The 17414-nt window shown below is 43.2% G+C and overlaps 1 protein-coding gene across 1 annotated transcript in view; it reads left to right on the top strand.

Moving 5' to 3' along the window:
• The window catches only part of LOC306862071 (neuronal vesicle trafficking-associated protein 2-like), a 44014-nt gene that overhangs the window by 22749 nt on the left and 3851 nt on the right, over positions 1–17414 (top strand). The window contains exon 4 of the mRNA XM_079404676.1: positions 13377–13487. Coding sequence (XP_079260802.1) covers positions 13377–13487 — 111 coding nt within the window. The remainder of the gene's footprint in view (positions 1–13376; positions 13488–17414) is intronic.

Here is a 17414-nt window from a genome sequence, read left to right as displayed (position 1 = left end):
GCATGACAGATGGAGGCACCAGTGCGATTACCTGCTCTTAAAACAATATATCTATAGAGAGTGAAATGTCTACTTTCTAATAAAGCAATTCAAATGACAAATATTCTCAGATTATGTAATCCGTATGAAACATGCATGCAGGCGCATCACTACTGTGGAGATGACGAGTCAGTTTTGCCAACTTCATCTCTTAAACCGAAAAAAAGCACTAGTTTATCAATGAATTATTAAAATGTTAATGCAGCCTCCTTACTGTTTTTCCCTGGCACATTCACAATCATTGCTTCTGCTGGTGTGCCGTGGCAAGCTTTATGCTTGAGCGCTTATTAGGCAATGTAGGCAAGCACATTATTAGGATTTAAATAGTTTATTAATAACGTGTGATTAGTCAACTAATGCTTCAAATGAACCCCTACTAGTTGACCAGAAAAAATCTTTAGCCAAGAGCAGCCCTAGTAAAAAGTATAACTTAAAAGTTCATCTAAACTAATTTCCAGCAAGAACATGTTATTTAGACTGTCCTTGAAACATTCCAGTTAAGCTCTTTATATATAGCCATGGCTTGTTCAGTTTGCAAAGCTAGTACAGTAAACAAGTGCCAGACATATTATAAGCTGAAAAAAAAAATCAGTCCTGGCCTTGTGCATCAATATACAGTGCCTAATAGACATGAAGTAAATTAAATTGTGCCATAATTATGGTAATTATAAATGCATCAATCAAAACCATTAGCAAGGTTCTAACAACGAAAAGCTCTTTCAAACATGGAGTCACGGAGGCTGGCAAATGGTGATCTGAGCTGCAGAACATGCAGGTGGGTGAAGGCCATGCAGTATATATTAAAAAGCAGTTGAGAGGCAGGGAGTATTATAGAGGGAGCATGATGGGCAGACAACAGCACTATTGATGCAACAGCACTATTTTGTAATGTTCTTGGTGTCTGGAGAGAAGAAAGACGAATATCTGTTTTGTGGACTTGGTGCGTGATATCAAGTTTTTGGGCATAAAACATGGTGCTATCACAGCATTCTTCTAAATTCATTGGATTATAGTGGATACCATATAAACATCAATAAACATGGGATTTTTTTAAGGTTGTATTTTGTAATTTCATTAAAGTAAGAAAGTATGAAATAAGGTCAATTGACCCTTCACAAAAACAAAATAGCCAGCTTTCAAATTTTGTAATTTTTTTAAAGAAATTCAAACAATAAATACTGTTTTGTGGCTCTTTAATGTGTCATGACAGATCACTGTTTCCTCAGTTGAAGCGACACCTGAACCGGTCATCTCTTCCTCTTTACTAGTTACAGCATGAAATAAACATGACTGAACTTCAGAAGGCATCTGGTTTTAACCATTGAAGGGTGTCAATACACGCCATTTTTCAAGTTTAAGTCCACCGAAGTTAATCTACTCTCCTGTCTGATTTGATTGTTAAATTTTGCTTGCAGTATGCATCAGACATTCAGTGGAGTGAGACTAAACTGGAATAGGGAAAAGTTTTTTAATATCTATGGGTGTAATATTGGCTTTCAGATTTGTTTTTTCTTCTGTACATCTTTGCATGCTATAATTTTATTTATAATAAAGGTCTGTAGCCTCTATAGTACTGTACATGCAGAATCAGCATGAAGCATTAATATTCCCAGCACTCCAGAGAAGATGAGCTTTTGAATAAATCCACCCTGGGGATTATGGTTTTCTGGACACAGATTAATCTGACCCCCCCAAAAAACAACACCAGGGACCAAGAAAAACAACAACAAAACACCCTACAACCTTGAGGCTTGTCAGTAGGGCACAATAATGATGAATAAACTATGTGGGGGTGACAAACATGAAAGCAGATGGTGGTATGTCTTGTGTACCACAAACACATTGACATTTGAGTCAGAATGACCTCATTTTATGCCGATTCTGTCCTCTGTCTGGATTTGATTTGTCAGAATGAGATTCTTTGTTGTTGGTCCCTATCTTTCTTTAATTGTGGATGGGAATGAAAAAATATTCTAATGTCTATGAAGACAGCATTAATAATATGCAAAAATAATGAATAATGAATAATTATTAATTTATTTATCCTGCAAACAACAGCAGGTGCTCAGATTGAAGCAAAAAATACAATTCAAGTCTTTCCCCATCAAACCATAGCCAAATTTAATGCAGGATTAAAAAAAAAAAAAAACTTTTTTGAAAATGTCCCATCAGGGGGTTGCTTTAAACACTAAAGTGGTTCAAATCTAGATGCTACTCAGAGCGTGAAAGGCACCCAGCCATTTTGGCACTAGTCCCACCACTTAGCAACATGGTACAAATGGGGCCAATTTTGGCCAAGGACATCAGGCTGTACACTTGTTTAATCTGTAATAAGAGAATAAATAAATGGAGAGAGAAAAACAGATAACGGTCATATGATTCTAAAATTAATCCAGCTCACATTGTGTTTTGCATTGGTAAAATAGTCCATGTGACATCAGTGGTTCAACTGTAATTTTACGAATCTATGAGAATACTTTTTGTGCACAAAGAAAACAAAAATAGCGATTTTATTCCCCTGAGTTACTGTCTTCCACCTTTATCGAGAGTACCACAACACAAATTTGTGTTACAAAGATGAACAAAGGTCTTACGGTTTTGGAACAACATGAGGGTGAGTAAATAATGACAGCATTTTCATTTTTGGTGAACTAACCCTTTAAGGAGCTTCGTACAGTGACTGACCTGGCTCTCCGCACTACAAAGACCACTGTGCAATCAATCGACAAGGCCGTGGCCAACCTGGTGGTTCTGAAGTGCAACCTTTCATTGAATCTAATGAAGATCAAGGACGCTAACAAGGTTGCCTTCCTGGATTCCCCAGTTTCCCCCATGGGACTGTTCGGCCCTGCAATGGACGGATTTCCCAAATATTTCACTGCAGCACAGAAGTTATCACAAGCCATGCTTCACTTCCTGCTAAAGCAGTCAAGCTCGGAAGCTGGTCCAATTCCAACAGCGCCCTCAGATGGCTAAACGATTCCCGTTTCGTAAGTGCCAGGGAGCCCGCCCAAGAGTGACATTGGACTTTAAGCTGCAGAAGCCATCCTGATCTCAATGCAGAGAGGAAGAGGAGAGGGCAAGGTCCCACCGAGGCCGGACTGCCCTCAAAGAAGTCTCGCACTCACTCTCCATCCCCAGCTTAGCTCTGGGCAATGGAAGCTCTGCTCAAGCAGGGGCCCATCCTTTCAACTCAGCACACGCCCAAGCTAACTTCCACTGTGATAGCAGACCCACAAACTCGAAAGAGCACTTCTCCTTTTCTCATTACCATGAATGTCAGTGGCCCGCTTCCTCAAAGACTCAGACTGCTTGCCACCCAGCTTCAGGCTTTGAAAGCCAGTCCTGCAGACCGTAGAACAAGGATACTCCCTCCAGTTCGCTCACAGACCCCAGAAAAACGACTCTCACGTCCTCCGGGCCAAAGTGCAAAGTCTGCTCGCACAAGGGGCTGTAGAGATGGAGTCAGGTTTCCGAAAGAGTCAGGTTTCTATAGCCACTACTTCCTTGTTCTCAAGAGAAAAGGCAGGCTCAGGCCGATCCTCAGTCTCAGACAACTGAACTACACTCTAATGAAAAGCCCATTCAGGATGCTGACTTCGAAACACATCCTTGTGCAAATATGCCCCAGGGACTGGTTTTTATTGGTGGTTCTAAAAGACGCTTACTTTCACATCCAGACAGCCCCTCATCACAGACCTTTAAGGGGTTCACATTCGAGGCTTATTAATATACAGTCCGTTCCATTTTCTCTGGTCCCGCACACTTTTATGAAGTGTGTGGATGCGGCTCTTTCTCCTCTGAGAGGTGGATGGGAATACGCATTATGAATTACCTCAACGATTGGCTCATGTTAGCCAGATCGGCCAAAGCAGGAACTTCTCACTCACAGGTCGCTACTGCTCAGCCACATGGAGTGTCTTAACCTAGTCATTAAGTTCTTAAGGGCAGCTCGGAGCGCAGAGATCGAATCTGCCTCATCCTCATACTGTGCCAACATGGGACTTATCCACAGTTTCCAGTGCTAGAAAACAAATAGTTTCGCTGTTGAGGTTAATTTATGATTTATATATTTGTGTGTGCCTTAGATTTTGTCTAAAATTATGTATTTTAGGAAGCAGCATAATGTTGCTGTCTATTTTGGAATAATATTTGTATCTGGTGCCATCCAGTTCAGAATCACAATATCTGTAGAAAAATTTCCATTAATCTGATATTGTTAGGATTTCGGACTTTAGTTTTGTCTGTTTTATCTGCCTTTTTCTGTTTCCTTATTTGGTATTGTTCCTGTTCAGTTTAGGATTAATTTGCTCATTAGTCTTGATTAGTTAACTCCCATCACCTGTTCATCCCTCGTCAGCTGCACTATTTAAGTCATCCTTTCTGTTCAGTTTGTGCCCGTGATTGTATATGTTACACCATTCTTTCTCTTTGAACGTAAAGCTTATTATTTTGATATTCTTGCCTGCCTTGTCTTGTTTACTGACCTGGATTACAACGTAACAGATATTCACTCTCAAACATACAGTTCAGTTATACACCCTCGGTTTTTTAAAATCAGCTACACCAGTGTCACAAAAAAAGTGTCCACAGTGCTGTGGATTTAGTTAATAGTAATTTTTATGCAAGATGGCAGTTTTTTTTATTTATTTAGCAGAAGGGTTGCAGCATTTTCTGACAGCACAGGCATTTTTCGGTATCTTGGAGAGATCTGAAATATTCAGATGTCAACTGGTTTTCTCTCATTTATCTTTCGTTCCAATTTGCATAATTCTAATTAGTCAGTCCTCAAAAACATCCATTTGATGTTTCTTGGAGTAAAAAGCTAAAAGTGGCTGGAATTTTTATAGAACTAATCGCCCCTGACAAATTAGTCTGGTCTGGTTGAGAAATGGCTTCTTTAAGCCTGGGATTTCTAGATTGGACCACAGATTGTTTTGTATGAGCTGAGATAGATGTAGTGTGACAGATTGAACTGCATCCTGTGAGGTGAATGTACTTGAAGATGACAGTGATGTGAAAAAAATTAGCACTGATGGGAAAAAAAAAAGACAACAGAGCTCTGCTCACACTGTGGTCTCCATCTGACTGTTTAGCCCAAGTTCTGTCTTTGCCTTTGCAGAGAGCTCGAAATGGGAAGTTGTTTTGCATTTGTTTCATAATTGACGCCCATGCAGTGTTGATGTATGGCACACTTTTGAATTCATTTATAATATGTGAGAACAACATAAATGTATATCTTTCATTAGGCTATCATGTATCCAACTTAGAAATATTTCTTATCACGTTTAACAAACATTGGACATTGAAAAGCTACGGTTACTAAATTCTGAATTTATTTTCACTGAAATTAAACAGTGAAGTTAGGGTGTATTCACACCTGTAAAGTCCGTTAGTTCACATGCTTTGGTCCGGACCAAATACAATGTTGACTTTGTTTTTGTTTGGTACGGTTCGCTTTCACACTGCCCTTTTTGCAAGTGAACCAGAAATTGCAAACAAAACCACACGTGTGCCAAGGTCATCCATTCATTGGACAGAAATTCTCAAGCAGGGAAAACAGGAAGTGCAAAAACAGGCTAATCATGGAGATCTTTCGTAGTGCAATTTTTATTCTTTTACTGATTTGCTGTTATGAGATACTAACGCAATATGAAGAAACTTATGTGCATCAAATGAGACAATGTCATACGATGTAATTACGACTTGCAGAAAATAAAATCTATAGATTTAAAATACTTAAAGCATATCAAAATGTTAGTTTAAACATTTAACCTAGATAATGGTTACGAAAACTCATAATTTGCACGCATTTTTAATCATTGTGGTTTAAAAACAAGTGATTTAAGCGATTGAAATGCAAACAACAGCACTATATGCGCGAGCTGTGTGTTTCTGAGCATGCTTTGTGCGATTGGGTCGGATCGAGGCCGGTTCATATTCATACCTTAAACGGACCGTACCAGAGTTCGTTTGGAAGCGGACCGAGACCACCTCTTCAGCTGGGTCTTGGTGTGGATGTTTGGTGCGCACCAGAGTGCGATTGCTGTATTCACGCCTGCCCAAAAGGTCCACACCAAGAGGGGAAACGAACTTGAGTTCGTTTCAATCGAACCAAACAAGACGTGTGAATACACCCTTAAATTCAATTGAGAAGCAGATTCACTTGATGTTTTAAGACTTTGCAATGTACAAGGTTATGACCATTTGATCAAGACTTATGCAGTTGGCAAATGCTTTATTACAATGTGACTTGCATTGCATTTCTTGCTTTTCCCTCTTGACCTTGGCATGGTCCACTGTTTGAGCTACAAGTAAAGGGTCAATCTTAGGGTGCTTTCACACCTGGCCCGTTGTTTTGGAACCTGGCGTGTTTCCCCCGTTAGCTCGGTTCGTTTGGGCATATGTGAACACGGCAATCGTGCTCGGATCCGCGCCAAAATAATCGGTCCAAGATCGCCTGAACGAGGTGAAACTTTGACCAATGAGAGAACAGTTTACTCACGCATGACTTGTATTAACAAATTTGGTCCATGTGAAACTTTGCCGTGTGAAAGCGAACCTCACCAAGAATAAAAAGCAATATTGTAATAATTTTAAAGGTGACATCATGTCAGATTTCTCTCCCTTGGTGACGTGGCAAAGGGATCTCATTATAATATTACCGCCCCTTAATCTGTAAATTTCTACCCGCTGCGCCGTCATTTTGATTCCGAAGCGACAACGGGGTAGCACAGGGCTTCTCAAATCTTTCCCTGGAGGTCCAATCTGCTGCAGAGTTTAGCTCCAACCCTGATCAAACTCACCTACCTGTGATTTTCTAATGATCTGGTGTAGCAGTTCTAATGCCATGGTGAAAGTCTGAGCAAAACATACTAACTGTACTGCCTTTGGCTGCACAGACGAGCACAGAACAACACTATTTACGTTAGTCCCAGCCTCAGAGAAGACGAGAGAGCAGTGGATTTATTGATTTATTTACTGTATGCTGCTGCCACACAGATATAAAATAATCACGTGATTTATTTCCCAGCTGTTCACAGACGTAACTGACTGTATTTGTAACTTGTGTGTTTTCAACGTAAACTTGTGTGTGAATGAGAACGTACTCGGTTACTATCGTAACCTCGGTTCCCTGAGATACGGAACGAGTACTGCGTCTTGCTAAAGACGCTATGGGAAAAAGCCTTTTTTCTCCTTTACTGAAGCCTTATTCAATCACGCAGTGAAACTGCACGATCATTGGTTTGTGCAGTGTGATAAAACGAACCAATGTGTCGGCAGCGGAGCTGCACGAGCCTATGGCGACGGAGCCCGCCAGATCCCGCCAGAATGGGCGGGGTTATCTGGCTATATAATCAGCCGTCTCGCCATAGGATCCTCAGGTTTACTTCGACTGAAGCGACGACTGAGTCGTGCAGCTACCTGGCACGGCAAAGTACGCAGTACTCGTTCCGTATCTCAGGGAACCGAGGTTACGATAGTAACCGAGTACGTTCCCTATCGATACTCCACTCGTACTGCGTCTTGCTAAAGACGCTATGGGAACACAATTCAATCACGCCGTGCTATGGTAGAGGAACGACTGTGTAAAATATCTCCATAAGCATTACATGCTCAGAGGGAAGTATAATAGTATACTCGGGCTAAAGCGAGCTGAGCTCATAGAGGTCACGCTCGGCCCGGGTCATTCCATGTATTCCTCGCATACTCAGCACTTTCAGGGCTGAGATATGTAAGGAACCCATCAGAGAGCTTGAGTGCCCATGCAGTCAAGAGATCTCCGTTAGGGATGTTCCCACAACATAAGTCATACTCATCTAAGCAGATAGGACCTTGGCCTGTAAGGTCGGTACATCCAACTTATAAAACTTTGCAAATGTGGACGGCGAGGCCCAGCCGGCCGCCACACAAATGTCTGTAATGGACACACCGCTAGACCAGGCCCACGACGAGGCAATGCCTCTAGTCGAATGGGCTCGTACTCCAATGGGGCATTGAAGGCCCAAGGAAGAGTAAGCCAGCGTAACGGCATCCACTATCCACTTAGAGAGTCTCTGCTTCGTGACCGGAAGCCCCTTGGCGCGGTTACCGAAGCTAACAAAGAGCTGTTCCGTGCGCCTGAAGGAGGCGGAACGCTCAAAGTAGATCCGTAGGGCTCTAACAGGGCATAACAGAATGAACTCCCGGTCCTCCTCAGAGGGAGGAAGCGCGGAGAGTGTGATGACCTGAGCTCTGAACGGAGTGGAAAGTACCTTAGGTACGTATCCATGCCTTGGTTTTAGGACGACCTTGGAGTCGTTTGGCCCAAATTCCAGGCAGGCAGGGCTCACAGAGAGCGCCTGCAGGTCTCCTACTCGCTTGACTGACGCTAGTGCTAGTAGCAAAGCAGTCTTCAGCGACAGCGACCGAAGGTTCGTAGACTGGAGCGGCTCAAAAGGAGGGCCCCTCAGGGCCCTCAGCACAGTGGGTAAGTCCCACGTAGGGACAGTAAGGGGCCGAGGCGGATTCAGCCTCTTGGCACCCCTTAGAAAGCGGACGATAACATTGTCCATGCCCACTGATTGGCCCGCGATAGGGGCGTGGAAGGCCGCTATAGCCGATACGAACACCCTGAGTGTGGAGGGAGAGCGTCCTTTATCCAGCAGTTCCTGCAGGAAGGACAGAATCACCGCCAACTCAGATGTAAGGGGGTCCTCACCGCGGTTTAGACACCATTCGGAGAAAACCGCCCATTTAAGGGCATAGAGGCGTCTCGTAGACGGGGCTCTAGCCTCAGAAATGGTATTTAGCACTCGCTCTGGGAGGCTGGTAGGCTCCCGTTGAGCGGCCAGAGGTGAAGCGCCCACAGTTCGGGACGAGGGTGCCACAATAAACCGTTCGCCTGAGAGAGGAGGTCTCGTCTCAGGGGCACGGGCCAGGGGGCTGCGGTTAGCAGCTGGGTCAGCTCTGACATCCAAGGCTGGTTCTCCCACAGGGGGGCCACCAACAAGACCTTGTGTCGTTGTTCCCTGATTCGCCTGATGACCTGAGGAATCAGAGCGATCGGAGGGAATGCATAGAGGAGGAGGTTGGGCCAGTCGTGGGCCAACGCGTCCTTGACCTTCGAATAATAGGCTGGGCAGTGAGAGTTGTCTTTGGAGGCGAAAAGGTCTACCTCGGCCTTGCCAAAGATTCTCCAGATCATTCGAACCGTCTGCGGGTGGAGCATCCACTCTTCTGAGGGGACGTTGCTCCGTGATAACATATCCGCTCCTTGGTTCAATCTGCCCGGCAAATGTGCTGCTCTCAGCGAGCGCAAGTTGAGCTGAGCCCACTCCAGAAGTCGCTCTACCATAAGGAAGAGGCGCTTCGAGGAGAGACCTCCCTGGTGATTTACGTAGGACACCACTGACATGTTGTCTGAGCGGATCAGCACATGTCGTCCCCTTAGCTCTGGCAGGAAAAACTGGCAGGCTCGACACACTGCTAGCATTTCTAAGCAGTTGATGTGGAGGTTCTGCTCCGCCTTCGACCAAAGGTCGGTTTGCCTTCGCACAGCGCCCCCAACCCATGTTGGAGGCGTCTGTTGTGACAACTTTCCTGCTGCAGACCATCCCTATGGCCACACCCTTTCTGAACCATCGTGGGTTCTTCCAGGGGACCAGGGCTGTTACACAGGCCTGGCTCACCCTGATATGTAGGCGATCATGTCGCCATGCGTGGGGTGGAACCCGTGGTTTCAACCAGCGCTGAAGGGGCCGCATGCGAAGCAGGCCCAACTGTAGCACCGGCGATGCTGTGGCCATGAGGCCCAGCATCCTCTGAAACGCTTTGACGGGGCGAGCGGTGCCGCTCTGGAAGGAGGCTGCGAGCTTTTAAATGGCCAGAGCGCGTTCCGGCGCTAGCACAGCTCTCATCTGAGCTGAGTCCAAAACTGTTCCCAGAAACGACACCCGTCGGCTGGGAAACAGCGCGCTCTTGGCAAAATTGACCCTGAGCCCCAGGCATTCTAGGTGGCTGAGGAGGAGGGCTCTGTGTGAGAGTAGTTGTACCTCTGACTGGGCCAGAATGAGCCAGTCGTCGAGGTAATTGAGAATGCGGATTCCCATCTGCCTGAGAGGGGAAAGAGCCGCGTCCATGCACTTCGTAAAAGTGCGTGGGGCCAGGGACAGTCCAAAGGAAAGGACCGTGTACTGATAAGCCACTCCCTCAAAGGCGAATCTCAAGAATCGTCTGTGATGGGGGGGCTATCTGGACGTGAAAGTATGCGTCTTTCAGGTCCAGGGAACAGAACCAGTCCTCTGAGCGAATTTGCGAGAGGATCTGCTTCAGTGTGATCATCCTGAACGACCTCCTCACGAGGGCGCGATTCAGGCGTCTGAGATCGAGGATGGGCCGGAGGCCGCCATCCTTCTTGGGAACGAGGAAGTAATGGCTGTAAAAGCCTGATTCGCTCTGAGCTGGAGGAACCATTTCTATGGCTCCTTTTTTCAACAGCATCATCATTTCTGAACGTAGAACGTGAGCGTTCTAGCCGTCTACAGAAGAGGAGACCACGCCGCTGAAGCGCGGGGGTCTGCGAGCGAATTGGAGTGAGTAACCTCGTTCTATTATCCGTATAACCCATTCTGACACTCCGGGGATGGCCCTCCAGGCCTTGGCCCGCGTGGCAAGGGGCTGGATAAACTCGAGTGGCAGGCCGCCAAGCGGGGACCTGAAGCTCGTGATAAGAGGGAGAGGAATGTGCTCCCTTTTGAAAATGTTTGTGTCTTATTTCCTTGCTATAACAGCGATCAGTTGTGTGGGCGCTTTTTGAAAGGGCCCAGTGTTCACAACAGTATTTACCACAAACTCATTGCCATCGGCACCCGGAGCTAAACGGGGTGTTTGGAGGCATGACAGAGGCCATTTGGGCCGTGGGCACAGCCCAGAAGCGTCAGGAGTCTGAAGCTGTCAGTTATAATCATAGTGACAACTTGCTTTCGATCTGCCTAAAAGGATCAACCACTCTTAGAAGAGGGGTATTAATTACCATTGTGTAAACACACCAGCAGATCAAAAGTGCCGCGCGCATCCTCTCAGATCCGCTCGTAGCGGACGAGGGGAGGGGCCATCTTCACTGAAGAAGGCGAGCCGAGATCAAAGAGTGAAACGCGGGGCTGCCCTGGCGTAAATTCACTCAAGCTTGATCGCGCGAACCCTGGAGCTTGCAGTTTCTTCCCCGAGATAACTGGGAGAGTAGAAACACTAGAGCAGGGGAGGCGTGGCCACCTTCATTGAAGAAAGGGACCGTGAGCGCGGCAGGGACAGACTGAAGCTTTCATAATGAAAGTAGCGCTGGCAGATCAAAGAGCTGCAAGAGGCGCTAATACTTAGTGTAAACACACTGGCAGATCAAAGACTGTATGCAGAGTGAAAAACGCGGGGCTATGCCGGCGCGAAAAATCACTCAAGCCTTTTTTTTTTTTTTTTTTTATCCGTCTCCTTCTCCGAGGTGACTGGGAGAAGAGAAACGCGAGAGTCGGGGCCGCCCAGTGCAGCATGTTACAATGTGCACAGAAGGATTGAGCCACTCAATGTAATGAGGCGCGCTAATCCACACGCGCTGGCAGAGCAAAGCGCTGTATGCAGAGTGAAACACACGGGGCTATGCCGGCGCGAAAAATCACTCAAGCCTGAACGCCCAGCCATGCGATTTTACCGTCTTTTTCTCCGAGGTGACTGGGAGAAAATAAACGTGAGTGGGTGGCCGCCCAGCGCAGCATTTTACAATGCGCGCAGAAGGATTGAGCCACTCAATGTAATGAGGCGCGCTAATCCACACGCGCTGGCAGATCAAAGCGCTGTATGCAGAGTGAAACACACGGGGCTAAGCCGGCGCGAAAAATCACTCAACCTGATTGCTCAGCCTCACTCGCTGTTCCTGTCTCCGAGGTGACTGGGAGAAGAGAAGGGGGGAGGCGGGGCCTGCTACATAGAGGACCGCGAGCAAATCAGAGTAAAGCCCGGCTTTCGGTGAAAGCAGGCTGCCTGTGTGAGCGCAGTCTCAGTGACGCACACACATAACTTTCCACTCCGGTCCGCCAAAGAGAATAGAGCCGCCCAATGAAGGAGGAGCTCTGATTCTCACGTGTGAACACCGGCGGATCCGAGCGCTGCAGGAAGCTCCGTGGCTCTGATGTTTCATTCTCCGAGCTTTGCTGAGAGAGGGGAAACGGGAGAGCGGAGCTGCCTCCACAGAGACGGACAGCGAGCGGGAAGAGCGAGACTCATACTCGAACGAGCTGTCTCAGTAAGCGCGCAGTCAGTGCGTGGGCGAGACCCAGACAGGCGGCACGCGCTCACTGCTCTTTTGCATCGTGCAGGATCCCCTGCACGAGCCACACTCGCTGTTGCGGCATTTGCAACAACGCCGATAAATATGCATTTTTATAGCACTCACCGGATGGCGGCAGCGAACAGACCGGGGCTTCTGCGGGGCTGGAGCGCGGTGAAAGCGGCGTCTCAGCTGGCAGGAGGTCTCTGGCTCAGCTGCGAGGCGTGTCAACGGCGAGGCGGCTTCTTGGGATCAGCGAAGGCGAGATGTCGTCGCTGAAGGAGAAGAAATCTGAGGATCCTATGGCGAGACGGCTGATTATATAGCCAGATAACCCCGCCCATTCTGGCGGGATCTGGCGGGCTCCGTCGCCATAGGCTCGTGCAGCTCCGCTGCCGACACATTGGTTCGTTTTATCACACTGCACAAACCAATGATCGTGCAGTTTCACTGCGTGATTGAATAAGGCTTCAGTAAAGGAGAAAAAAGGCTTTTTCCCATAGCGTCTTTAGCAAGACGCAGTACGAGTGGAGTATCGATAGGGAACTTAGTTTACTCACATGCTGTGACAGCCGCTTTCTGTCTGTGTGCTTCGGATTTGTGCAAACTAATAAGGTTTACGAGACTTTATTAATTAATAAGTTTTAAAACGCATGATTTCAGTGCATAATCAGAACCAAAACAGATGTTTTTGGCAGGTATGAGCTGAAATTGCGCAGCTCTATTCTGGAAAGGGGGCGGGAGCAGCAGCTCATTTGGATTTAAAGACAACAGGCACAAAAAAATAACTAAAACTAAGCATTTTCAAAATCATATAATAAATGATCTGTGGGGTATTTTGAGCTGAAACTTCACAGACAGATTCTGGGGACACCAGAGACTTATATTACATATTGTAAAAAGGGGCATAATATGTCTCCTTTAATACCTGTTTAGGAACAAAGCAGTCGATCTACAGGTGTGAAAGCACCCTTTAAGACTTGTAGAATAGCTAAAAAGGCATAGTAATGAACTTTGTGTCTTTTTTTTCCACATACAGGTGACCATCCTCATCATACTGGCCTTGGCCTTTCTGGCCTGCATAGTGTTTCTGGTGGTGTACAAGGCGTTTACCTATGACCACACCTGCCCTGATGGTTTTGTGTATAAGGTAAGTAGATGAACACAAAGGGCCTGTTTTACTAACAGCTTGCGCCAGTGCAAACCGTCTTTTGGCATTAAAATAGTACTGTCAGGTTTTACTAAAGACGCAAAGTGACGAATTAGCGGTGAAAAGGCGTGGACACAGTTATTTTTGCACCTGACCTTATTGAATATGCATTTCTAGTAGTTTCCATTTCAGACGCAAAAGTGGGAGGAGAGTATTCAAATGAATCACGCAACGAGATTTACTAACGTTTGCTCTCGTCAGATTACTGACATTTGCGCCATTATTTAACGGCCAGAAAAACATTTCTTAAATTATTTTGCACTTGAAATGGATGCAATTTGTTGCTAGGAGAGGCACCACAGAGAACAGAGAGAGGATTTTTTCCACACATATTAATTTATTTTGAATGCCAGAACAACACATTATCAGAACATAACGTTTACCAGGCCATGCTATTTTTCATTTGCTTCAGGAAATAAAAGACGACTTGGAACGCTCAACTAGGAGTTACGCAATACCAACTCTATCAAAAAATTTGTTGGCCTCTGGTTCTTTTCGTGCCTCATTTATTTCTTTATTGTTTATACGCGACTATGCTAATTTTCTCTGCGTTTGGTATATTGCGTTGGTCGATATGTAAATGAGATGTCTGTGTTCTTTAATTTGCGCATTTTTAGTAAATAACCCGCAGAATAAATTTCCCCTCCCATCGGCGCCGTTTTGGAATTTTGCTCTCGTGCTAATTTGCCCTGTTTTAGTAAAACTGGCCCTATATGTTTGGGAAACATTTTTAGAGTCATTAGCCAATTAAACATGCATTGTTTCACTCATTATTACAAGACTATTTAAGCAATGAATTAAATTAAATACCTTCGTAATGGTTATTTAATTTGACTAAACTACTAAAGACTAATCTAACAAACGTGCTAACTCAATTATTTTTGTTGACTTTACATAAAGTGCTATTGTTTGTTTACCTTACTGATGTAGATCTATTAAATCTTACTATTAGTGCTAAAAGTCCTAGTTACTGAAATGTCCCTAGTTAAAGTTACATGATTTGTTTGAGTGCTGTGCAAGCCATGTGACCACTGACGATCAACGGCCATCTTGTTTTGCGGAAGACCTCGGCTGATAAACAACAAAACTGGTGAGTATTTATACATTATAAATTTGAGTTTAATGTTAAGGAACTTGATTATATGATATTAAAGTCAAAGTTAATTGATGCACATGTTTTGTCGAATATAAAGTGTCAATATATATTTTGTTACGTCATCTATGAAATATATCTGCGCAGTGTTCGGTGTTCTGTTTCGCGGAATTTGAATGAAATAAACAGAGATATGTAAATACCAATCTTTCTTAGTATTCACATAAACACAGTTGGTTATGTCTAAAATGAACGTGAACAGTTAGAAGAAAACGTCTCAGGTTACGTATGTAACCATGGTTCCCTGAAGGGAACGAGACGCTGCGTCGAAACGCATATGCGTTTCGGCGCAGCTCGAAGTTCCTGGAAGGGAACAGATGTGGATCAGTATATTAGATTCTTTCTTCTTAAAGTGACAGCAGCCTAAATAAACCTGCTTATTAATGTTAATCAAACAAAAGATACAGAGAAAATAACTCTTTAATAAATAACTGTCCTTTACTAAATAACTGTTGTAGCTTGAAAAGACTCTAATTCATGGAGTATTCTTTAATGGAATATATATATATATATATATATGTGTGTGTGTGTGATTTTAATGTTTTATTTCTTTATCTATGCTTTTGTTTTCCTTCAATCCGGTTAATAATTGCTATCCTTGTCTTTTTTAGGAAAGAGATTTTTGTGACAACTTTGCACAACAGTTTGGAGATGTTAACACATCACAAAAGTAAGTACTTACAGTCTTTTAGGTATATATTTATGGTCAGTTAGGTTTTATCTGCTGTTGTTCATGAATTAACCGAGTTGTTTTTATCTGCATCATCATATTACAGACCCGTGCCTGCTGGATTAATATGCATTTGAGGAGATACCAAAGGTGATTCCAAAGCAATGCGTACATATATGAGGTTAGTTTCTTTAATATAATACAAAGTGCATGAGTGAAAATTATGCTAAAGATATTAATCATTAATGTGTTTTTTTGTTGTTCTTCAACTAATAAAAGTTATTTTTCTCTAAATCTCTTAATCCTGGCAGGAAAAACAGACAACTTGGTGAAGGTATGTGATGACTTTACTTGGCAGAAAAGGATGTTATAAAGGGATACTCTTCCCAAAAATCTAAATGATCTGATCATTTATTAATTCTTATACTGTCCCAGATGTATTATGAGTTTTTTCTTCAGATAAACACTATCTAAAGATTTTTAGAAAAATAATCCATCTATGTGAGACCATATAATGAGGAAAGGACCTTTAAATATAATGCTTCAAAAATGAGAGAGATGTTGTGAAGATGTCTTTAGTAGATATATATTCCTCCACTGGGCTCATATGAATTACTGTCACAATTGCTGTGTGTGTTTTTTTTTATAAAGCATCAAATATGGACTCGCAGAGATTGATTATTTTTCTAAAAATCGTTGTATTTATCAGAAGGAAGTAATATACATGGAGGTTAGCATGAGGGTGATAAATGATAAGAGAATTTACATTTTTAGAAGGACTACCTCATTAAATTAAATGGATTGTCAGCAAATTAAAAACAATAAATAAGGCATTCTTTACACATACAGAATAACACGGAATCTCATTTTATATACTCTTTTATAAATATACTCTTTTATACTTTTTCAGGAAACTGAGGAATACTCTTCAACACACTGCAGTTCTCCATGGCATTCCTGTCCTGCTTGGGTACAACACGGAGAGGAAAGGTCTTGCGTGTTTATTTTCATGTTTTCTCTTGATTCATCTATTGTGTTTACTTGATGACACAAGTTGACATTGCAATACATGTCAAAGGAGTTAGACAGTATGAGCAAATGTTTTTGTTACTATAAGTTAAAGTATATTGAGTGTGCATTCTTTTTTTCTTTTTTTTACGTGCTCAGGGAATATTATTCTTCTCAAATGCTCTTTTGTTGGTTTTGATTAATTCTATTGTTCTCATTTGTAAGTCATTTTGGATAAAATCATCTGCTAAATGACTAAATGTAAATGTACAACTCTTAACATTTAATTTGGGATTTTTTTTCTCATTCGAGCATTGTTAATGAACAACTATTACAAATTGCCATGTTGCTTTACATTATTTTTCTGCATTTTGAAAAATAAATGTTTTGAAATGTGAATGGAGAGCTGTGTTTTTTTTTAACTAGGTATAGCTATTCTCAGTGTTCCTCATATCACAGATTAAATTAAGTTAACTAAACTTAAATGGCTTAAGTAAATAGGACTTCAAATAAGTAAGAAATACTTTTAATATATTGGTAAATAAAACTTAAATTACACTTAATTCAATTAAGTTAAGATGACTTAATTGAATTAAGGCAACGAGTTTGCACAATGCAATTAAGTAAACTTAACAAATTACTTTTTACAGTGTCAAATATTACATGCATAATAATAAATGCAATTACTTAGAGAAATACTGTAAATACAGTGGAAAAAGGTTTTGCCCCCTTCCTGTTTTTTTTTTTTTGCATATTTCTCAATGATTCAGATCATCAAAATAATTTGAATATCACACAAAGATAATGCAAGTAAATACACAATGCAGTTTTGAAATAATGATTTCATTTATTAAGGGAAAACAATAGTCCAAACTTGCCTAGCCCTACGTGAAAAAGTCGCCCCCTAAATCTAATAACTGGCTGTGCCACTCTGCAGCAACAACTACAATCAAGCATTTGCGATAACTGGCAATGAGTCTTTCACATCGCTGTGGAGGAATTTTGGCCCACTCTTCTTTGCAGAATTGTTTTAATT

The sequence above is a fragment of the Barbus barbus genome (genome assembly GCF_936440315.1).
Source record: "Barbus barbus genome assembly, chromosome: 43".
Taxonomy (NCBI): domain Eukaryota; kingdom Metazoa; phylum Chordata; class Actinopteri; order Cypriniformes; family Cyprinidae; genus Barbus; species Barbus barbus.
Note: the sequence above shows the minus strand (reverse complement) of the source record. Positions and strands in the feature narration are given on the sequence as shown.